Source organism: Pimephales promelas, chromosome 18, assembly GCF_988280905.1.
Source record: "Pimephales promelas chromosome 18, fPimPro1.hap1.1, whole genome shotgun sequence".
In the NCBI taxonomy this organism is placed as follows: domain Eukaryota; kingdom Metazoa; phylum Chordata; class Actinopteri; order Cypriniformes; family Leuciscidae; genus Pimephales; species Pimephales promelas.
In genome coordinates, this window is record NC_142786.1 from 3,415,731 (window position 1) to 3,441,015 (window position 25,285).

The following is a 25,285-nucleotide window of genomic DNA, read 5'->3' on the forward strand; positions in this document are numbered from 1 at the left end:
GTGCTGAGATGTTTATGATTTCTCAGAACAGAGATATCAGTGAGCCGGTTTACACCTGGTCAGTTCTTGTGTTTTCTCTGGTCGGATAGCTATCTAAACGTAAAAAGGCCAGATTTAAATCTACACAAACTTAGTCTCGGTCACGTTGGAAGCTGGGCACTATTTTCAGGTGCTGCGTCATAACATTACGCCTGCTGCACTCGTGGTACGGCAGTGAAGTTTCCTGATTATTACGCAGGAATGAGAGTATAGTTCCTAGTCATATCAGCCTGGAAAATCGCAACTTTACATTTTCCGTCGGTCTTAGTGCACGATGTAACTATAGAAGAGTCAAGTTTTAAATAGGAAAAATCTCGAAACACTTTGGTAATTTTTTTTGGGAGAAATGCTAATGGTCTTGTGCACTTCAATGAAGTATGCTAAGCTATGCTAAAAGTGGTACCGCCAGAACCGGAGATCGGCTGAATGGATTCAAAAAAGGTAAAACTCGACTGTTTAACTCGTAAATGAGCGTATTTCCCCCCAAAAAAGTGGAGTATCCCTTTAAAGCCAGATATGACAGCGCTACTTAAACATGCATCTCCACAGATGAGTATCTGAGTATCTCTTCAGAAAGCGCAAACTGCAACAAATGAAAATGTGGTGGAAACTCATAGATGCTCAAAACACAATCATTTCCATTAATAGTATGAGACTCAACTCTCTCCTATTGCACTCTTTTATTAGCTGATGAGATAAAATGCAGCATCTTTCTTTTTTTTTCTTTAAATATTTAGTTCGACTCTGTAATATGTTGGGTGTGAAATGCAGTGTTGGGTGTAACTAATTGCTAAGTAATTAGTTACTGTAATTTAATTACTTTTCCCTTAAAAATGTAAAGTAAGGGATTACTCTTCATTTATCTGTAATTTAATTACAGTTACTTCTGATGTAATTGAGGTAAATACTGTGTATGGATCAATCCGATCTCACAGCGATTCGTATGAAGTGTCTAAATCGTACGACCACACTCGTACAAATTCGTATGAACATTGTAAAATATGTATTGAAAAAGTCTGAAATGTCATGAGATCAGACATAAAACAATAGTGGGTTTAACATCAAAATGTATTGTCTGTTTTTATAATGTAACCTTCTCCACCTTGGTCTGTTTAAGGATAATTCATGTAATTTTATAGTATTTATTTGAAAGAATTAAAACAGATTCATGCTATCCTTGTATTTGTGATGCCGGTGCCTAAATGTGGCAGAAACAGGAAGGAGGCTGGATCCAAACGCAGTGTAGAGGCTTTATTTAGACAAACTACATCTTTTAACAAAGATTCAGGAACAGGGCTCAGGAACAGGACTCAGAAACAGGAGTGACAAACATCGACCTCACAGAACAACTCACCTAAATCATGGATCTAGCAGGTAGTAGCCAGAGCTCACTGAGCAAACTCTGCACTATTTATCAGAGTAATCGCTGCATCGAGGATTATGTGGAGGAATTCCTTGTGTATAGCCATCTCGTTCCGGATGTAGAAGATACTTTGAAGGACTGTTTCTGGAGTGGTCTAGATCTAGACATTAGTTTAAATTTACCGGAGGAGGACCCTAGTTGGACCCTGGAGCAGTTCATTGATTTTGTCCTGCAGTTTTGTGGATCTCCCTTCACTGTTGGAGAGGTAGAGAGGGATGTTATCACGACCATCATGCCCGCAGAGCCTTGTCACGTCTCAGCAGAGCTTCCAGAGCCTCGTCACGTCTCAGCAGAGCTTCCAGAGCCTCGTCATGTCTCAGCAGAGCTTCCAGAGCCTCGTCACGTCTCAGCAGAGCTTCCAGAGCCTCGTCATGTCTCAGCAGAGCTTCCAGAGCCTCGTCACGTCTCAGCAGAGCCTCCAGAGCCTCGTCATGTCTCAGCAGAGCTTCCAGAGCCTCGTCACGTCTCAGCAGAGCTTCCAGAGCCTCGTCATGTCTCAGCAGAGCTTCCAGAGCCTCGTCACGTCTCAGCAGAGCTTCCAGAGCCTCGTCACGTCTCAGCAGAGCCTCCAGAGCCTCGTCACGTCTCAGCAGAGCTTCCAGAGCCTCGTCATGTCTCAGCAGAGCTTCCAGAGCCTCGTCACGTCTCAGCAGAGCTTCCAGAGCCTCGTCATGTCTCAGCAGAGCTTCCAGAGCCTCGTCATGTCTCAGCAGAGCTTCCAGAGCCTCGTCACGTCTCAGCAGAGCCTCCAGAGCCTCGTCATGTCTCAGCAGAGCTTCCAGAGCCTCGTCACGTCTCAGCAGAGCTTCCAGAGCCTCGTCACGTCTCAGCAGAGCCTCCAGAGCCTCGTCACGTCTCAGCAGAGCTTCCAGAGCCTCGTCATGTCTCAGCAGAGCTTCCAGAGCCTCGTCACGTCTCAGCAGAGCTTCCAGAGCCTCGTCATGTCTCAGCAGAGCTTCCAGAGCCTCGTCACGTCTCAGCAGAGCCTCCAGAGCCTCGTCATGTCTCAGCAGAGCTTCCAGAGCCTCGTCACGTCTCAGCAGAGCTTCCAGAGCCTCGTCACGTCTCAGCAGAGCCTCCAGAGCCTCGTCACGTCTCAGCAGAGCTTCCAGAGCCTCGTCACGTCTCAGCAGAGCTTCCAGAGCCTCGTCACGTCTCAGCAGAGCTTCCAGAGCCTCGTCACGTCTCAGCAGAGCTTCCAGAGCCTCGTCACGTCTCAGCAGAGCCTCCAGAGCCTCGTCACGTCTCAGCAGAGCTTCCAGAGCCTCGTCACGTCTCAGCAGAGCCTCCAGAGCCTCGTCACGTCTCAGCAGAGCTTCCAGAGCCTCGTCACGTCTCAACAGAGCTTCCAGAGCCTGCGCTGCACGTCAGCCACGTCCAGCTGGAGACTGTTTCTGAGCCGGTGCTTGCTCCAGCCTATGTCCCCGTAGCTACCCCCAAGAAAATTTTGGGGGGGGGCAGTAGGTCTCCGCCGTGGCCGCCCGAGGGGTCTTCTCCGCCGTGGCCGCCCGAGGGGTCTTCACCGCCGTGGCCGCCCGAGGGGTCTTCACCGCCGTGGCCGCCCGAGGGGTCTTCACCGCCGTGGCCGCCCGAGGGGTCTTCACCGCCGTGGCCGCCCGAGGGGTCTTCACCGCCGTGGCCGCCCGAGGGGTCTTCACCGCCGTGGCCGCCCGAGGGGTCTTCACCGCCGTGGCCGCCCGAGGGGTCTTCACCGCCGTGGCCGCCCGAGGGGTCTTCTCCGCCGTGGCCGCCCGAGGGGTCTTCTCCGCCGTGGCCGCCCGAGGGGTCTTCTCCGCCGTGGCCGCCCGAGGGGTCTTCTCCGCCGTGGCCGCCCGAGGGGTCTTCACCGCCGTGGCCGTCTGAGGGACCTTCACTGTTGTGGATGCCCGAGGGTTCCACAGTTCCGCCCTGGTCACGTCCACAGCCTGCTCCGCCCTGGCCGTCGCCTGGTCCTGCTCCGCCCTGGCCTTCGCCTGGTCCTGCTCCGCCCTGGCCTTCGCCTGGTCCTGCTCCGCCCATGCTCTGCGGCCCAGGCTCGTCTTGGCTACCTCCTGGTCCCGTTCCCCTGCACGGGCCTGGTTAATATAGTCCTCTAATGTCCCGTGACGATTGTGTAAGGGCATGAGTGAACTGAGTGGTTCAGAGAGTCCTCCTCGGAAAAAGATCATTAAACACTCTGTGCTCATTGAGGCGAAATGGGCCAGTTCAATGAACTCAGAAACATAGTCCTCGACGGACCGATTCTCCTGACGGAGACGCAAGATCTGGACGTCTGGGCTTCTTGTTGGCATGGCTGCTGGATCTCGGTGTGGCGAAGTCTTCTGTTATGAAGAGTCAGAAGCGTGCAGATCCATGTGCAGTTTATATTTATTAATATAAGAATAGTCGTACAGGCAGGGTCGAGAATCAGCAGACAGGACAATGGAGAATACACAATGGGAATCCAAGAAGCAGGCAGAGGTCAGGGCAGGCAGCAATAATCAAAATCCAAGAACAATCCAAAAGTCAAAAAAACAGAAAACAAACACAGAAAATGCTCAGAAATGCAGACAAAGAGTACAACAACTCACAAACTAAGACATAAACACAGGGCTTAAATAATCAGACAAGCAAACTTAACAAGGTAACAAGGGGGCGTGGACAATAGGAAACACCTGGAAAACTCAATAGACAGGGAACCACTAATAATACAAGGACAAAGACACAAAACCACATCATAACAGTATTATTCAGCGGGTTTAGATTGAAATGGGATTTTGAAAGTAGTTAGTACTTAAAAGTAATTAAATACTTTTTGTAGAGCGTAATTAGTACAGTCATTTAATTACACTGTTGAAGAGGTAGTTAATTAGTTTTTTAGAGTAACTTACCCAACACTGGTGAAATGTAATTCCAAAGTGCTTGACTAAAATGGCTTGACTTTAAAGTTCTGAGTTTCATGTCACAGAGTACACTGAGCGGACCGAATGTCAGGAGAAATGGAAAATCCTCTTTCTTGATTCTTTTCTCCATTTAGTTCAGAGTTTAATTGGTTCATTCAGGCTAATATGATAAAACCCCATTTGATGGAGTCTGAGTGGTGTCTCGTGTATGAATAGAAAGCGGGAAAACTGTCCTCGGAGAGCAGCTTGACTTCTGGAGGTGCAGTAATAGTAAGAGTAAACGGCTGGTTTTCAATCCGTCTCCGTCTCTCGCTCTCATCTGCCGCTGTGATTCTGGGAACGCTGGTTCCTTTCTTTGTAGTTCTGCGAACAAGAGCAATTTTCTCCGTGGGTAATGGGGAGAGCATGCTGCGAGTGATTTCATCTCCTCCATATCAGATTGATATCAGGATGATTGATTATATGATGTTTGGAGTAAAAAGAAAAAAGGAAAGGAGGAGAGAAAACAACTAAAACCTCGGTCTGTCACCTATTTCTTTTTTATTGATCTATTTCGGTCTTTTGACTTCTGCATCTTTTTATTATCTTAAACGCAAAGACAAAAGCTAGAGGAAAAAGGCGTAAAACAGCAAGACGCGTGTGTTCTGCCATAAAAAAGCTCAATTAGGATGCACAAAATGACAAAATATTTGCTATTGTAAATGTTGTTTTAGTTTTGCTGGTAAATGTTGGTAAATGTGTTTTCGGTTGAAGTTGAAAGATTTATTTTCTGCCTTGAGAAAATGTCATGTGCCGTTTATGTTAATCATCCTCTTTTTGTAGATTGAATGATTTTTTCTTTTAGTGAGAAAAACCATAAGTCAAGAGAGAGAACATATTAAACTATACTCCTCCAGTGCTCAGCAGCACTACATTCATATATACACAGTCTACTGAGCGAGGAAAGAATATAATACATGCTTTTGTCGCATTGTTAGTATTTATTTATTAGTATTAGTATATATTTATATTTATTCATTTGTTTATATATATATATGGTAACACTTTATTTGAAGGGGTGTGCATAAGACTGGCATGACACCTTCATAACCATGACATGACATATGTATTGAATATGAAGTAGGGTTTATGCATGTGACATTGTGAATGCAAATATGACATTGTTTAAGGTGTCTTTGTCATGACATAAAATGAAGTTAAACTGTCATGTGGTTGGCTTTGACATTGGCTGTCATGAGGCCGTTATAACTGTGTCATCAATATTTTTCGTGACCTCAACTACAATGGTACTAATTGAATTTGTCATTAAAGAGTTATAATGGCTTTATGACAGCCAATGTCAAAACCAACCAGCTGACAGTTTAATGTAATGTTAACCAATAAAGCTAGGTGCTTTCTTAAGTTTGATCATTAATCTGCTATGTCATGTTGTGTTGTCTTAGTAATGTCAAGTTGTCATGACAACGACACTGACAGGTTATGATGTATTGGTTTATGTCAAGGTGTCATAACAAAGACATCTCAAACAACGTCATATTTGAATTCAAAATGTCATAACTGAGCGAATGACACTTAATGACAGTTGTCACAAACATGCATAAAACTTCCTTCATATTCATAACATATGTCATAACATGATTATGAAGGTTTCGTGTTAGTCTTATGCACACCCCTTCAAGTAAAGTGTTACCTACTGCATATTACCACTATATATTTACCAATACATGCTCTGTGACTGTGTTCCTCAGGGTCTGTTGACATCAGGTGTAGATTTTGAGTCTCTTCCCGCCGCTCTGTCTTTGCCAGCGGAGTCCGGCCTGTATCCGGTGACTCTAGTTGGAGTTCCACGCACCACAGGAAACATCACCGTCAACGGTGAGCTTTACAACACCACAAAACTGCATTCACTGTTTAACATCTCTAATCAGAACTCAAACTGAATATTCAGTGAGTAAATAATCATTTTTATCATTTGTGTGTGTGTTTTTTGTTTTGTTTTGATAAGGTATAATGTGCAGTAAATATTGAGTAGGCCTATATATTAAAGGATTATTTCACTTAAAAAAAAATAAATAAAACTTTTGCTGATAATTTACTCACCCCCATGTCATCCAAGATGTCCACGTCTTTTTTTTCTTCAGTCGAAAAGAAATTAAGGTTTTTGATGAAAACATTCCAGGATTTTTCTCCATATAATGCATTTCAATGGGAACCAAACGGTTCAAGGTCCAAATGAGAGTTTCAGTGCAGCTTCAAAGGGCTTTAAACAACACCAGACGATGAATAAGGGTCTTATCTAGTGAAACGATCACTCATTTAAAAAATAACTAAAAAAGTTTACGTTTTATAAGCACAAATGCTCCTTGCTCTGATCTGTGATGTGCGTTCGTGACTCTCCTGTTCAAACTCGTTCATCAAAATGAACGAATCTTTTTTCGAGTCATTTCGTTTGTTGAATGGTTGAATGAACAAAATGACTCTAAAAACGATGACTTTTGATCATTTTGAATTCATCAGTATTCTAGCGTTTCACAATCAACGGACCAGTGAAGGCACAAATGAGAAATTATTTTTTCCTGAACATTTATTGTTCAACGTTGGTTCATAATGGTGTAATAATGCAGGAATCAAGTCTGCCTCAAACTGAAAAACAAGTAAAGTGTTTCTCTGCTTGAATAAACCAGCTAAATATCCTCTCATTAAAATAGGATAAACTCATTGATCCCTGCTTTATGGCCATTCCAGCAGTTTTTAATGTCTACAAATCATGAGTGTGTTTCGGAGAGACTTTAATGAGCTCTAATTGCCTTCGGATCGTTAGTGCGGTCTGTGATTATGCAAGATTTTTTAAATATGATTTTGACTAATCTAGTTTGTTGCGCAGGGTACCACACGTCGGTGTTCGGGGTGAGCAGTGACTGTCTTCTGGAGGGTCTGGTTGGGGTGAAGAGCAGCGGCTGTATGGTGGAGGTGGTGCCGTCACTCCCGCGACTGCAGCTCTGCACGTCCTTACCGAGGTACACGCTTTTCTTCTTCATAATATACAATAAGAATAATTATAAGGTGATTTAATTACATCACGTTCTCTTATGATAATGTTTTGGTTGCCTGCTTGCAAAACACAGTTTTATAGAGATGTCACTTTGCTCAGTGCTGTCAAATATCAGAGGAAGCGTTCAGATGGTTATTCTCAGCCTCAGATAGCATGCCCGATTGCTCATGGAAAGCCCACGGACCGCCTGATGCATATTGAACACCGAAATAAAGTGCTGGCAGGAAATCTGTTGTGATTGGCTGGCTGCTGATGGTGGGTTAGGGAGTCAGGATTGCAGCGTTTTTTTTTCATCAGCCTACCAGATGACAAAGTTTTGCCACAAAATTCATGCCGTTGATTCTTTGAAAAATATAATTTATTTTTGGTTGAAAAAGAAATAAGATTCCACACTATTTAATGCTAGTAGGAATCATATATATATATATATACTACCGGTCAAAAGTTTTAGATCGGTAAGATTTTTAATGTTTTTAAAAGAAGTCTCTTCTGCTTCCCAAGGCTGCGTTTATATGATTAAAAAATACAAAAAAAACATTAATATTGCTAAATATTATTATAATTTAAAACGTCTGTTTTCATTGTGAATATATAGTGAAGTGTAATTTATTCCTGTGATCAAAGCTGAATTTTCATCATCATTACTCCAGTCTTCAGTGTCACATGATCCTTCAGAAATCAGTCTAATAGGATGATTTTCTGCTCAAGAAACATTTATGATTATTATCCATGTTGAAAACAGTTTTTTACATTTTTATTTCAGGATTCTTTGATGAATATAAAGTTCAAAAGAACAGCTTTTATCTGAAATGGAAAGCTTTTGTAACATTAAACACTACCCTTTAAAAAGTTTGGGGTCAGTAAGAATTTATTTTTCATTTTTTGGGGGGAAAATAAGAAATCAATACTTCTATTCATCAAGGATGACTTACATTGATCAAAAGTTACAGTAAAGACATTTATAATGTTAGAAAAGATACTATTTTGAATAAATGCTGTTCTTTGAACTTTCTATTCATCAAAGAATTTTTGAAAAAAAAAACCTGTTTTCAACATTTGAGCATAAAATCATCATATTAGAATGATTTCTGAAGGATCATGTGACACTGAAGATTGGAGTAAATCCAGCTCTTTTTTTTTAGAGGAATAAATGACATTTTAATATATATTAAAATAGAAAACAATCATTTTAAATTGTCATAATATTTCACAATATTACTGTTGTTTTGTTTTTTTGTTTAAAAAAATGCAGCCTTGGTGAGCAGAAGAGACTTCTTATAAAAACATTAAATGATCTAAAACTTTTGATCGCGATCAATCACATCCAAAATAAAAGTTTGTGTTTACATAATATATGTGGGTGCATTGTGTATAATTATTTTATATATATAAATACACTCACATGCTGGTATATATTTAAGAAATATTTTCATGTATATAGATTTATATATAATTTATATTATATATAAATATTTTATATATAAATAATATTTTTTTTCTTAAATATACATGCATGTGTCTATATATATATATATATATATATATATATATAATTATACACAGTGATATATATATATATATATATATATATATACACACACACAAAATGTAAATTATTTTTTTAAATAATTAAAAAATCTAATAATTAAATAATTAAATTTTTCTTTTATGAATAATTTTCAATATTTAAAAATATAATTAAATATTTATTTTATGAATAATTTCATGTGTGTATAGTGGAGGATACAGAGGTGGTCAGTCTGATCCTCAGAAAACTAGTGTAAACTTCAGAAGACTTCGAACACAGCTACTTTTACACTTCTTTATGCTATTCATTTATTTATTTATTTCATTTTTTTATTATGCTGCATTGCTCAAATCATGTTAGGAATATGTATTTTTCAGGCTTGTCCAGCTAATGGTCAATCATGTTCTAGTATTAATCAGCAAATTATCCAAATTAAAAATGCCTCTTTTAATTTAAGCCGTCATTACAGACACCGCATTGAGTCACGGTTTCTGGATTCAACAACATTACAAACATTTATTGTGGCACATGTTTTGGGTCTGTTTACATTTTTACATGAGAACAATTTTACGTACTTTTATGCAGTTATTACGCGATCACCCTCTTTTTTCACTTCTTCTTTAATATGGCTTGTTTGAGAAGATTTTGGCAGGCTGCAGACTCTGAAATATCCCAAAGCACCCAGAGCTAATTACAGTAATTCCTTATAGACACACACACACACACACACACACACACACAGCATTATACTCCATTTGACAGGATTGTCAGTCATTTTAATCACATTTAGCTCTGCAGGAAAAGCTGTTGGAAACACATTTATTCTCAAGTACATTCAAAATATTATTCTTCAAACTTAAACGAATCAGTCTGAAATGACATTCAGAATGAAATGAAATGAAATTAGTTGATTTAGTGTGGCTCTGCTGGAATAAAGGTTTGGTCAGAGACATTATGAGAGAGAGGAGATGTATAAAAATGAATCGAACAATTTGTAACTCCAAATATGGCAGCTGTATCAATCCCACCTTTCAGTTAAAAGTACCTGTTATCATAGTTTATTTAAGATTGTGCATATGAATTAAGTTTAGTCTCATATATCTATAGAGTTTTTCAAGGAAAAATGCATATCGCATACAGTTTTGTTGATTTTGGCCTTTCCTGTTCAAGTTAACTGAACTGTTTTTTTCCTAAACTAAACTTTTAGTCTTTTGTATGACAAGCCAATTAATCAATTCATAGAAATTTGTTGTGAATTGATGTTTCAGAAAGTAAAATGTTGAGGCCTTTATTTTGATCTGGACATTTTGATCCATCCACACACATTTTCACTTTCTTTTGAGCTTCATGAAGGGGCACTTAGAGTCAAACTTCATTGCAAATGCTTTTTGACAAAAACTACGCTTTGAAGACATGAAAAATGGATTAAAAGTTTTAAATGCTTAGACTCTCTGAGTGGAACAAACACCACGATTGAGGGCAAACTGATGGAACTGAACAGTTTTTAAATGGACCCTGCCTCAGGCTGTTCCCTCATTTTAAAGACGTGGGATTAGGTGAACCTGTATTTTTGCAGCATGCTTTTGCACATCCTCATGATCTGTTTTTTTTTTTCTCATTCAACTAGAAGCGTGTGTGGCATTGCTAAATTAGAGGTGATATAAGGGGACAAGCCACATGAGAAATCACTGAGGCGAAGCCCTAATAAGGCGATTGACTCTTTTAATTGAACAGCGGCTGTAGGAAAGAAGGTTCCACCTTTCAATTAAAAGAGTCATTGAACTTATTGACATCGTCATTGGCTGGACTTTACAATAGTCCCCTAGGGTGTGTGCTATCTGGACCAACATGGAAATACATTTTGCAAGATGTTGAGCTAAAGAAGCATTTGCTTTTTTTGGGTAAGGTTATGGTGACATGTAATCGAAATGTAAGCCTGGTAAATACAACTATTTAGAAGTTATTTTCTATTAAAGAAGATGAGGTCTTTCTGTCCGTCTGTCTGTATTTCTGTCTGTCTGCCTGTCTGTCTGTCTGCCTGCCTGTCTGTATTTCTGTCTGTCTGTCTGTCTGTCTGTCTGCATTTCTGTCTGTCTGTCTGTCTGTCTGTCTGTCTGTCTGTCTGTCTGTCTGCCTGCCTGTCTGTATTTCTGTATTTCTGTCTGTCTGTCTGCCTGTCTGTATTTCTGTCTGTCTGTCTGTATTTCTGTCTGTCTGTCTGCCTGTCTGTATTTCTGTCTGTCTGTCTGTATTTCTGTCTGTCTGTCTGTATTTCTGTCTGTCTGTATTTCTGTCTGTCTGTCTGCCTGTCTGTATTTCTGTCTGTCTGTCTGTATTTCTGTCTGTCTGTCTGTCTGTCTGTATTTCTGTCTGTCTGTCTGCCTGTCTGTCTGTATTTCTGTCTGCCTGTCTGTATTTCTGTCTGTCTGTCTGTCTGTATTTCTGTCTGTCTGTATTTCTGTCTGTCTGTATTTCTGTCTGTCTGTCTGCCTGTCTGTATTTCTGTCTGTCTGTATTTCTGTCTGTCTGTCTGTCTGTCTGTATTTCTGTCTGTCTGTCTGCCTGTCTGTCTGTATTTCTGTCTGCCTGTCTGTATTTCTGTCTGTCTGTCTGTCTGTATTTCTGTCTGTCTGTCTGCCTGTCTGTATTTCTGTCTGTCTGTCTGCCTGCCTGTATTTCTGTCTGTCTGTCTGTCTGTCTGTCTGCCTGCCTGTCTGTATTTCTGTCTGTCTGTCTGTCTGTCTGTATTTCTGTCTGTCTGTCTGTCTGTCTGTATTTCTGTCTGTCTGTCTGTATTTCTGTCTGTCTGTCTGCCTGTCTGTATTTCTGTCTGTCTGTCTGTCTGTATTTCTGTCTGTCTGTCTGTATTTCTGTCTGTCTGTCTGCCTGTCTGTATTTCTGTCTGTCTGTCTGTATTTCTGTCTGTCTGTCTGCCTGTCTGTATTTCTGTCTGTCTGTCTGTCTGTATTTCTGTCTGTCTGCCTGCCTGTATTTCTGTCTGTCTGTCTGTCTGTATTTCTGTCTGTCTGTCTGTCTGTCTGTCTGTATTTCTGTCTGTCTGTCTGCCTGTCTGTATTTCTGTCTGTCTGTCTGTCTGTATTTCTGTCTGTCTGTCTGTCTGTCTGCCTGTATTTCTGTCTGTCTGTATTTCTGTCTGTCTGTCTGCCTGTCTGTATTTCTGTCTGTCTGTCTGTATTTCTGTCTGTCTGTCTGCCTGTCTGTATTTCTGTCTGTCTGTCTGTATTTCTGTCTGTCTGTCTGTATTTCTGTCTGTCTGTCTGTATTTCTGTCTGTCTGTCTGCCTGTCTGTATTTCTGTCTGTCTGTCTGTCTGCCTGTATTTCTGTCTGTCTGTATTTCTGTCTGTCTGTCTGTCTGCCTGTCTGTATTTCTGTCTGCCTGTCTGTATTTCTGTCTGTCTGTCTGTATTTCTGTCTGTCTGTCTGCCTGTCTGTATTTCTGTCTGTCTGTCTGTCTGTCTGCCTGTCTGTATTTCTATCTATCTATCTATCTATCTATCTATCTATCTATCTATCTATCTATCTATCTATCTATCTATCTATCTATCTATCTATCTATCTATCTGTCTGTCTGTCTGTCTGTCTGTCTGTCTGTCTGTCTGTCTGTCTGTCTGTCTGTCTGTCTGTCTGTCTGTCTGGAACATTACAGATGTAAATGCATACATCAAATTTCAATTGAATGAATATGCAAATGAATAATTGATTATAATAGCTATAATAATACCAAGTGTTTTATATTAATTTATTTAGCAGACACTTTTCTCCACAGGTGCACTCTGAGATTCCTGGTTTATTATGCAAGGCAATCAAAAGAGCTTGTCAATAGTAAAAAGTTTAACTTTTTTATGTAAAACTAAAAGTTAAAGCCTTTTAATGGAAAACCTATGCCATTTTTTCCACTGTTGTAAATTGCCCCTGCATTTACGTTTATGTCTTCAGAATGTTTATGAAAGTTTTTACATTTAGCATTTACAATAAATTAAATTCAATCAAATTGTAAAGAATCACAACTGAGTCAAAGCAATTATTTACACCCCCAATGAACATTGCATTTTTTTGTCCCTGTCCAGGTCGGCTCATCTGTCTAGTGAAGACCTGTCCTCTAGTGTGTCCCTGCAGCTGTTTAATGGAGAGACCCAGCAGTTGACCATCACCCTGGAGAACATCGGCACAGAGACGCTGAACACACTGGAGCTGACGTCCAAAACTCTCACCACTAAAGGTACACAAAACACACAGTCTAAACACCATCTCGCTCTTTATCGCGCCGTAAATGCTCCGGCGGTTTGGATGCAGCTGTAATGGGACGGCGGTTCAAAGGCTGTGCTGATTGTTCTGAGTCCGTAATAGAGTCTGTGCATTAGTCTGATCACTCGAGCCCATCTGAGTTTCCCCGTGACTCCACTGTTTTGATGTGTTCTCTCTTTGAATAAAGACGTCTGCTTTTACGCACATTCGTCTCTGCGTCTTTGAGGATGGAAAATAAGACCATGTGATGCTCTTAGTGGAATTCCACACACATGCGAACATGAAAAGCGCTTTCTTTGGACTCCAATTCTCAGTGTGTGTGTGTGGTTCCTCTAATCCCAGACAGCTTTCAGCATCGGTGACTGAGCAGGTGGCCTTTACACACACACACACACACACACTCTCTTCTTTGAAGTTGTTGTGGAGCTGTCCTTTGACTGTGTGGATGTACTTAGCTGTACTTTGATGGATGTGGCCCCAGAAAGAGCTAAATCTGACAAAACCTACCTATGGGAGCATGTCTTTAATTGGAAAACCGCAAATGGATAATCACCAGTAGATTAACTAGTCAGCCAACTATCATCTAGTCGATTAGTGAGGTTTATGTTGTTTTGACATTTGTATTCAGCAAAGTTCATCAAAAGTGACGGCAGAGACATTTATAATGTTACAAAAGATTTCAAATAATTGCGGAAAGAATCCTGAAAAAAAGTATCACGGTTTCCACAATAATATCAACATTGATAATACAATTATGTCTTCATCATTGATAATAAAAAGAAATGGGTTATGTGTCGTGTACTTACAGTACTGGTACTGGTAATATAATTTAACTACATTGGTTAAAGTTAGGTTTAGGGTTAGCACCTAGTTATTATCCAGTTATTGTAATCACTATATTATATAGTATATGGAACAGGACTGTACAATAAAGTCCTACCAAAAAAATGTTTCTTAACCCTCTGGGGTTGTTCGTTTCAGAGTCACACTCGGGGTGTTCGGGTCCAAATGGACCCAAAGGCCGGGATTCATATTTAAAAAAAAAAAATCTTTTTTTTTTTTTTACTCGTTTTTTATAATATTTTTTCTTTTCTTTTTTTGGTGTTTTGAGAAAATTTCAACAAAAAAAAAATATATATATATAATTAGTAGTAATGCAATAATTATGACAAAATTTCCCACCATTGAACATAATAGAAAAAATATTTAAAAACAATATATTTTTTTAAAGCTGAATTTCATTTTAGAAAAAAAGCAATTTTTGAAATGAGATGGATGCCATCTGATAGACAAATTGAGCATTTTAAAAATGCAAAAATTTGGTGTGTTTGTGTGTGTGTCTGGATGTGTCTGTTTTGCACTCTTGATGTTTTATAGATTCACCCCTTCACTGTTGTGTGCTTTTTTTCAAGATCGTGGCTGATTTGTAGATTGTACGCACAAAAAAAACTCAGTATTTTCACACTTTTGCCAATTTCCCATTGATTTTCCACCCCAAGTGTGACTATTTTTTTTTACAACCACTTAGACTATTCACATCCTGTCCCCAATTTTTTTGGGTGTTCAAATACCAAATACCAACAAAGTCACCAAATTTCGGACCATTCCGAGGAAGCTGTGATTTTAAAAAAAATGTATTTAAATTCTTCGGGTCCATTTGGAGGGTTAAGCACCAAATATGAGCAGTGACGACTGGAGTAATGGCTGCTTTAAAAACGGCAAATATTACATTTTAAAATCAATTCAAAAACAGTTATTTTAGATGGTAATATTTCACAAATTACTGTGTTTTTGATCAAATACTGTAAATGCATTCTTGGTGAGCATAAAAACTTTGAACAGTATTGTATGTTTTTAGTTTGGAACATTTCAGCCACAGTGTTTTAATTTAGACATTTTTAGTGACCCACCACTAAGGTTTTTAGGACAACTAAAAATACTCCAAAATTTGTTGTTTTTGCATGCAAACTCAACCTGAGAAGTGCTTCAATTTTAGGCTTCAACTTGAAACTTAATTATACCATGGCATCCTTATGACATAGTCAACCAGTGGTTCATGCAACCCACTGAGGCGCTTTTGCACATGCTTATAATAACATAATAATTGTGTGAGTGGTTTCCAGTGTGCAGTTTTGTTGTTGCTAGGTTGTTAGTGGTTTTAAGCATGTTGAATTATTTATTGTCTGGAAGACAAAATTAAAGTTCAAATCACTGACCTGAAATATGAGCAATGGTAATAGTGATGCTTGACTTGGTAAACACTACTAATAAATAAAAAAAAGCACTCAAGTATGAATTACTATCACAAAATGGAAGAAATGAATCAGAGGGTGAATGTTGAAAAATATGTATTTTCCTAGAAGGAATGACTTTGTGTTTTACTGTTATGTTTTATGTAAGAAGGTCTGTTGAGCTTCAGCGGCTCTTTCTGATGGGACATGATTTCAGAAATAAAATAAAAAAAATCAATGTCTTTTCACACATCTCAGGGTTTTTCGGGCAGCGCCTTGATGTGTTTCTCTACATTCAAGAAACGAAAAAGAGAGAAGTTTGCTGTTGAACTTTTGGATTTCTTAATAAAAGGAAAGTAGTCTAAATGATTGCATTGTTATGTTACTACTCTCAAAGAGCCGATCTTTTGACTGTTGGGAGGTCTGGTCCACTTTGCTGGTTTTGACTGGAAGGGTTGTTTTTAATTGCTTAAATCAAATTAGTTTGGGTCACACCTGGCAAAACCCCTCCAAACGCTCCTCTGTGGTTTGCAAGCAGCCAAGAAACTGGATTTGAACAGCATTTTGTTGGTTATTAATCCTGAAAGATATGGATTAAATGCATCCCAGTAGAGCTTTACCAACTAAATTGAATATTTCCTTGGCATGATTTTTCAAAACATCCGTAGGGTGAGTTCACACACATTTGTTTGTATATCATTTTTTGGGAGTTGAAATGCCCAAGAGTAGAGAAAGAGAGAAAGATCTCCTGAAGGCTGCAGTGGGACTATAAATATCATGTCTAGTTTCCTACGAACAGTTGACATGGCCTATGGAAAAGAAACCAGGAGAGAGAAAAAATATCCATGAATCGTGTCCCATTCGGATCTGGAAATGTCAAAGCGCTTGTCGTCCCTGCTGAGCATAAACCAGGACCTCTAGAAACTAACTAGCTCACCTGTCTGTTTCACTTTTTTTATTTTTTATAACTAACCAATTTTAAACTTGTGAAATACCTAATCTCTTACTAGCCATGTGCTTCAGTTACAGTAAGTTATTAAATTATTATTACTATTCATATAAATTAATATCCATACAAATAAAGAGGTACCAAATGCCTAATCTAAAATATAATTTTATATTGATAAAGCTCATTTAAATGTTTATACATGCATGCATATGTATTTATATATACGAAATAATTATACACAGCACACATACGTATATTATGTAAACACAAACTTTTATTTTGGATGCGATTAATCGCAATTAATCTTTGCACGGCCCTAATATATATATATATACACTGACAAAAATAGTCTAATATTATTAAAAAATTACTTTATTTTACCCTGTGTGTGTGTGCTTACTGAATGTTAATTAACGTATAATTCCATTGGCTTAACAACACCTTAAGAGACATATTTCAATCAAAAGTGAGTTTAGTAGTAGAGGGATGAGGAACAGGAAGTGGATTTAAACAGGAAATAAGAATCCAGAAGCTGCTTTGGTTTAATTGAAAAAGGTATTTCTGGACAACAATGATTGAATTCTCATCAGGCTCACTTAGTCTCTACATGGATTTACTGTAGTCTTTCTTTTGGTCTTTATTTCTTATTATCTCTCTCCGTCTTTCTTCTTTTATCTCTCTCTTCTTCCCGTATTGCTGTCCCCGTGGCAAATGACCCTCATGTAGAAATCAAAGTGGTTCTTTATTGCGGCATGAAGCTAATGATGTTTTCTTCCTTTCCTCAACACCCACCAAAACATCCACAATGATCTTATCCTGTCTGCCTTTTGGACTGTCTCATTACAAACCTCTCCATAAAAACTGATTCTTAGTTCCCTGTTGGTCCCAAAAATGCTCTCAAAATAATTATTTGCTTACTAATAAGACCTCAATAGTGCTGATTCAACCATGAACTGATTTAGACTGAACAGCTAAACTTTTCAAAATTACCCTCATCCCATTCTGACTGGATCACAAACCGATTCAGGCTGAACTACAATCTGATTTGGACTAAACCATGAACCAATTCAGACCGAGCCACCAACTGATTCACCTTGAAGCTCTCGATTTGGACCTTCAAGGGATAGTTCACTTTGAAATTGATTTTTGGTATGTTTTAGCTTACCTCAATGCCATCCAAGAGGTTTTTAGGTCAAACCGTTCTTGTATGTCAGTCATATAATGGAGGTCTATGGTCACCACCTCAAAGAGCATGCACAGAGAAGTCCAAATTAAACATGATTTAGTGACTCGTAAATGTAAGTACACATTGATGGCCTAAGACACGAAACGAGCGGTTTGTGTGAGAAAACCAACAGTATTTATATCGTTTTACCTCTTGTAAACATAGCCCTGTCCAAGTGATCTGAGGGTGCGGACGCTTTGTGGCTGTGGTTACAAGAGGTGAAACGATATAAATACTGTTCGTTTTCTCACACAAACCGCTCGTTTTGTGTCTTAGGCCATCAATGTGTACTTATTTACGAGTCACTAAATCATGTTTAATTTGGACTTCTATGTGCATGCTTTTTGAGGTGGTGACCATAGACCTCCATTATATGACTGACAGACGGTTTGACCTAAAAATATCAAAATTGAAACTACTGAGGAAACAAAGACGCCTACATTTCGGATTCCCTAAAACATGGCAAAAATTAATTTCAAAGTGAATTATCCCTTTTAGTATTTGCGCTTACCCGTTTGACAAAGTAAAGCGAATCGACTCGAAAGACTGATTTGGTCACAAGATTATAAGCAGCTGGCAAAAAATACCGAACACCAGATCTGATTTCTAGGTAAATTACAGTGTGAAAATGCCATCGGTGTGTCTGTCTTTCCCCTGACACGTTTAGTGTGAGGATCTGTCCATGATCTCGCCGCTTAAGAAAGGGCCACAGTGACAGAAACCGTCAGCTTCTGGACATGTCTTTACCACATTTCATTCGTTCTCACCTTCTTTCTTGTTTCTCCATCCTCTAGTGATTTTTTTGAGCACTCAACTGCAGCCCAAGCTTGTTTTTCAGTCAGCCTAAAGGCAAAGGAACACACACACATAGTCGCTTTCCTCCAGCGCTGGTAGAGCCAGAAACCGGCGTTGTATTTGTCATTGAATATGACTGAGCAGAAAGCTGAGGAATGAGAAATAGGGATGGACCGCATCCTGTGCCGCCCACAGCAGTCTTTATTTATGCCACCTGATACAGAAACCTCCATACCTGCCGCTATATTTCACCCCTGACAGCATGTTCCAAATGAAAAATGAGATTTCTCAGGCTTGGTGGTGTTGGAAGAAAACATTTTCCTCCGTCTTTGTGAGGATTGCACCAGCGTTTTCTTTTGTTAGTTAACTTCGGTAATTACCTTGGCTGGAGTTTTCCTCTTTCGACTGAGCCCTGGCCTCAAAACTCATAACCTGATTTAGCTTTCTACATTGTCCTGTCTTCCTACGCGCATCAAAACAGCAACAAAGGACGCACGCATAAATCCCACTGTCAAACTTTATTTTCTAAGAGCTCAGCATGGAGTCAGTCTCTCTGGGACGGACGTTTCCGCAGTGTGATGTGATGCAGCTTGACTGAAGTTCGTTCCAGTCCGGTGGAGACACAAGGACGTGCACTTCACTTTCCTTTTTAGCCGCCCCCGTTATGATTGGCGTACTGTTACGCTGTCAAAACACGCGTGCATGCTCACGTACGGGTCATGACCCGCTGGTACTGGTCTCGACCAGATTTGTGAATCACCTGCAGTTTTGACTCTTGCCATCTCCATGATTCACTTTTAGTTGTTCCTTGTTTTATTGCTTCCCGTTGATTTGTTTTCAGGTGTCTTCTCTCTTCCTTTGGGAATGCTTCATCTTATCCTTTGCTTCTTTTTTAGAGTGGAAACTTCTTTTTTTTCCAAACCAGGCAACAAGAATATGTCAGTCAACCTTAGGCATCATTAACTAACATTTATTTATGTATTCATTTATTTATTTAGGCATTTATGCATGCATGCATTTCTTTATGCATTTACATATTTATTTATTGATGCATGTATATATTTATGCATATGTGCTGCTCCAAATGTGATTTTCTATTTTGCCTTTGACTTGTGTGTTTTGTAGGAGCCCCTTCTTTGTTATTTTATTTTATTTTATTTTTTCTCTATTGTTGTTTTCTGCTTGGTTAATACTTTTGTGTATTCTATCCCCTGCGAGAGTTTTGTATGTTACTTCTTGTCAATAAAAAAATATATATATATATATATATATATATATATATATTTATGCATATTTTATTTGTTACAAACATAAATTATGTATTAATTTCTATTGTTAATTCATGTTTGTTCACAATGCATCAACTTACGCTAATGAATTCAATTTAAAAATGTGTTAATATATGTAGAAATTAACATTAACCAAAATTAAAAGAACCAACATAAATGACGTTAGCGATTGCATTAACTTTCGTTAAAGATGATCATCCTTGATAGGTATAATCTGTCTATGGGTGCATATGGAACATTGTCTTAATTTAATTTTTAAATTAAGATAATGTTCCAAATTTAAGTTTTTAACTTAATCCAAAAGTTTAATCATTAGTGCCGTTCGAAACGAGCATGAACACAGACTGTGAATAGAGATCTATTTAAGACTCAGACTCTTTTTGATGATAAAATGCATCATAGTTTTCACAAAAAATATTAAGCAGCATAACTATTTTCAACATTGATAATAAAAAGAAATGTTTTTTTTTTTTGAGCAGCAAATCATCATATTAGACTGATTACTGAAGGATCATGTGGGGATGATGCTGAAAATTCAGCTTTGATCACAGGATTAAATTACATTTGAAAATATATATCAATAAAAAACTGTTATTTTTGAATTGTAATAATATTTGTAGTAATATAATTCGAGGGCTTGGAGTGGCATTTTGGGCGAATATGAGTTCTTTATATCAAAATAAAGGTCTCGATGAGCTCTATCCAATGGTGCCAAAAATACATATCTGAGATCAAACTGTATTGAATAAAGCAACATATAATATGCCATACATTTTTTTACTTAAATACTCATTCATGTAAGTATGCCTGTGGTTGCAATGTTTCTGATTTAAGGTTAATAATACAGGTGATTGAAGTGTGGTCAATTTTGTTTTGTCTCTCCTGTAAAGTTTGTTAAAAGCCACTTACTCCAAACCCTCGATATTACAACTACCCCCCCTTTAGTTTTGCCTGTTTGTACTTTATTTGGTTGTCATCAACCATTTGTGTATTGTTCTACAATGTTTTTTTTTTTGTTTTTTTTTTGTGGTACCATCCACTTTCTGATTGGATCTCTTTCTGACCACCTCAAATACACCTCAAAGACCTGAGCCAGGTTGTACTTCTGCACTACATCCCCCCTGTGAAATGCTGGGTCACTCACGACGGAGGAGTAGATCAGCAGTTCTCTGTGGGCTGAAGGAAGCTTTGAACGCCGCATGCCCCTGTAGCTCCTGCCAGCGCTTTTAATTAAAACAGATTGCCTGACGCTTCAGTTAGCTTAAACACTACTACTATTCTGCCTAGACTAAACACTCTGCAGCATTACGATGCTGACTAATGTTTCAAGGATATTTGAAATTCTTACATTGCAGAAGAATTGTAAATATCTCCAGAGCGCAAAGAGCTTTGATACCAACTAAAAATGATTTAGCTCTCTTCACATTGTGTCAAGCTTGGTATTATTGGTTCTCGCACGTCTCATCGCTAATTGCAATATGCCATGTCTCACGAATGAGAGTTTTCATTGTTGCCTAAACTAATCCTCTAACCGCTACACCGCCCCACACTGCACAACAGAATTGGTACGAAGCTCGGTAAAGGCTTTAAAAGACTCTGGAGTGTTTCGAAAGACTCTGAAAGGATTCCAGAAAGGCCCGGGGAGCTTTTCTGTGCACTCTCCATCCATGTGCATACACAGATTTGCTTGTAATAACTCTTGTGTGCGATGCACGCGCTGCCTTCAGGGGCTCAACCAGCATGTAGCGGTGGATGGTCCAATTAGGGCCTCTAATTACCCAGCGGTACTGTAATACTGGGTACAGGAGAAAAAAAGCTCTCGCCGCTCTTGTTGTCGTTGTGGTCTAAGTGCTTTCATAATCTTAGCCGAATTGACGGCAGCTGTTAAAGTCACAACACAGTCAGGATATCGCTTTTGGTTCATATACATCCGTTTTCTGAGGATAAAACACATTTATCATTGAAGGTGTAGAGCCTATGCTTAATGAGTTGTGTAACGTGTGTATTATATGCTTCTCCGTCATAGGAATGCGATCTTCTGGATCAATGACGTCCATGTTTTCAATGTTTTGATTCTGCTTGCTTTAGTCTCTCGGACCAGTAAAAGTTATTTTACAGAGGTTTCAGTTCTTAGTTTTATTATGATGACATCGTGTCTCATATCTTGGTCTAACACTTTTTTTCTTCTTTTTCTTTCTTTCGTTATTTATTTATTTATTTATTTATTTGTGAGACGACAATGAAATAGAGGAAAATAATCATAAAATAAATTTGCAATACCTGGAAGTACAAGCTAATGGGCTCTATGCATGGCGGTATTTCCGGTGAAGCATTAGGGATGCTCGATAACTTCCGCCGATCGTAGAGTCCAATGCAATACCGAGAATTTATATTGAATTTTATACTCCATGGTTATTCTAATGAAACGTTAGTCACAAAAACAGATAAAACAGACACCCCTCGTTGTGTTTATGCTTCTTTTTAAAATTATATTAAATAAATATAACTATATATAAAATTACATCTAAACGTATGTACGTTTCATTTCAAAGACGGGAGGACAGTAAATTTTGAAGACTCTGCCATAATCCCGTTTTCCTCGGTTTTCCTCCGCTTTAATCTCCACAACCGGAAATGGACGAGCATCCTTGCGTCAAATGCGGAACTTATGCGTGCATATAGCCCATACAAGACAGCAGAAGAATAGTGTTAGGGCTTGTTCACATATTGCGTGTTTTGCGCGTTCAAGTTCGTTATTTCAAATGTAGCGAAGCGGTCGCGGTGCGACACGCTTGTTTTTTCCAAGCGCGTCCACGCCACATCGAGATAAAAACATCTCAACTTTTCAGAATGCCGCTAGCGCACCATAACGGCCAATTTATACTTCTGCGTAGGGTACGCGCAGTAGGTACGGTGTAGCATACGCACAGACGTGTACCATACCGCGTACCCTTCGCCTTAGCCTGACGCGCACCTCCTCAAAAATTTAACTACACGTCACGATGACGCGGACCGCAAGATCTGTGATTGGTTGACCTGGTGAGCATCGCATTTCCCCCTACGCATTTCCGCACGTACCTTCTCCTCTGACGTCATCTCTCGTTTCTGCCTTTCAGTTTTAGTAATTTCACTAAAGTGAACTGTTTTTCCGCCTCAATAAGCTCCAACTCCAACATGATCCGCTCTCTTTCAGTCGCCATTGCTTGTAGTAACCTAGCCGCGAGGAATCTAAACACAGTGGAACATTAAAACCCTCTGCCGCCAACTAGCGTTTCGGAGCAGTACTGCAGAGCAACCAAGACCTGAACGCAGAAGTATAAATGCTCACGACGGCGTCGCCTACGGCGTACCCTCAACGCAGAAGTATAAATTGGCCTTAAGCGCACAGTAGGTCACGTGACAAGAAACAACCGGAGTGAAACTCCCCTAGCACTTTGGATAAAGGAGAATGCGGCGTGCCCAGAGTTTTCTACGCATTTTTAGGCGCTATATGTGAATCCAGCCGTAAAGTTGTTTTGTAAAATGATACATTGTGTGGTGTTGATGAAGAATAAGCAATAAGCTTACTATAAAATGCCACTCATTTAGCCAGTTTATGGTGAACTTATTTTTTGAAAGGTTGTGTGAAAAATTCTGTTGCTTGTTAGCTAACATATTAAACATTATATTTATATTGCTCTGTGGAGGCATGATAAGATAATAAATCATTGATTCTACACCTAATTTGCAATCTCATGCTCTTCATTTTGAAACCAAACGCCTCATGTTTTTACTGGGAGTGAAAAAGAGTGAGAAACAGGAAAAATCCTGCCCAATATGACATTTATTTGCAAAGTCTGAATTTCCCAAGATAACTTGGAGTCAGTGGGAGATTTTCAAACATACAGAGAAGATCTTGAATATTTGTACAAGGCTTTTGGAATTGTTGGAAAGATCGTGTTGGTGTCCAGAGACGCGAGAGGATTTGGATTTTTGATGTCCGTGGGTTGATTTGGATAAAGGCCAGCGATGGATGTATGGATGTAGAAATAGCAGATGGCTGCATGTCTGAACTAAAGTATGGAGGCCCACAAGGTCACCATGAACTCTGAATCTCACACACAGACTGAGCCATTTGGGTTTAGATTTGTGGGTGTTGGCTTTAGCACCTTTGAAACCCTTTTTCTCTCTCACTCTCTCTGTCACACACACACACACACACACACTCAGCGGTTGTTTTGGCTTGTCTTCAGCATGGTCTCCTGTAGCTTGCTCAAGCAAACAATGAATAAAATATGAGCAGAGAGAGCTCTGATGAGACATCTGTGTACAAACACACGCACACTTGCATACTATAGTTTCTCCCTCAGCCAGAAGAGGACAGTGGGCAAATGATGCATTCTTAAACTCATAATTTGCATGCTTATACTTTGCACTATAATTTTGATTATAATTTACTAGCAACGGAAAGGTTCATACTTTTGACTGTATTCTAGGGAGTCCATGCCCTTCAAATATTGCATTTCTTCTCTTTTAGGTTAATACATCTAAAAACTGTTATGGCACCTTGCTAGTGAGGGATATAGGAATTTTCTTTTCAGTTTATTTATATAGGGACTGTAAAAAAAAAACAAAAAAAAAAAACATGATCCCAGTCAAAGCATGAAAATATGTATTGTACATAGAGAGTACACTCTAAAAAATGTGGGGTTGTTTTAACCCAATTTTGGGTCAAATATGGAGCCATTGGGTTTTTAATCCAATGTTTGTGTCCATATTTGACCCAAAATTTGGGTTAAAACAACCCAGCATTTTTTAGAGTGTATAGCAATAGCTAATTTGCATATCAGGTCACTAGAAAGGATTTTCTAATAAAAAATAAATAAATAAATAAAACAACAAATAAACTACTACTTACAGAATAGAACTACCCCAATATGTCACTTATAGACTTATAATACCTACCAAAAATTATACAAGAAAAAATCAGATTACACCTCAAGCATAAAACTTTAACATCACATGCACTTTTACGTTACATTACACTCTTACATAACACTTTATTAAGATTTTATTGAGTAAAAATTGAATTTCATGCAACTGCAAAAATCTCGTGAAGTTATAAAGTTTGAAGGTTTTATAGACCATACACTCTTAAAAATGCTGGGTTGTTTTAACCCAACTTTGGGTAAAATATGGACAAACCCAGCCATTGGGTTAAAAATGTCATTTAAAAATGTAACCCAATGGCTGGGTTTGTCCACGTTTTACCCAAAATTGGGTTAAAACAACCCAGCATTTTTTAGAGTATAGAGATAGATAGATAGATATATAGATAGATAGGTAGATAGATAGGTAGATAGATAGATAGATAGATAGATAGATAGATAGATAGATAGATAGATAGATAGATAGATAGATAGATAGATAGATAGATAGATAGATAGATAGATAGATTGATAGATTGATAGATTGATAGATTGATAGATAGATGGATGAATGGATCAGTTGTTCTATCTATCTATCTTTCTTTCTGACTCCATATTCAGTGTTGGCCTGGCTGTTTTTGGTTTTTTATTGATGTATAATTTATGACCTTGGGAGTCGCGGTCTGTTTGATATCAGG

The 25,285-nt window shown here is 38.8% G+C and overlaps 1 protein-coding gene across 2 annotated transcripts in view; it reads left to right on the forward strand.

Moving 5' to 3' along the window:
• The window catches only part of trappc9 (trafficking protein particle complex subunit 9), a 213,673-nt gene that overhangs the window by 66,319 nt on the left and 122,069 nt on the right, over positions 1-25,285 (forward strand). For both annotated transcript variants that reach the window (XM_089122730.1, XM_089122731.1), the window contains 3 exons: positions 6,093-6,219; positions 7,229-7,361; positions 13,014-13,165. In XM_089122730.1, coding sequence (XP_088978856.1) covers positions 6,093-6,219; positions 7,229-7,361; positions 13,014-13,165 — 412 coding nt within the window. The remainder of the gene's footprint in view (positions 1-6,092; positions 6,220-7,228; positions 7,362-13,013; positions 13,166-25,285) is intronic.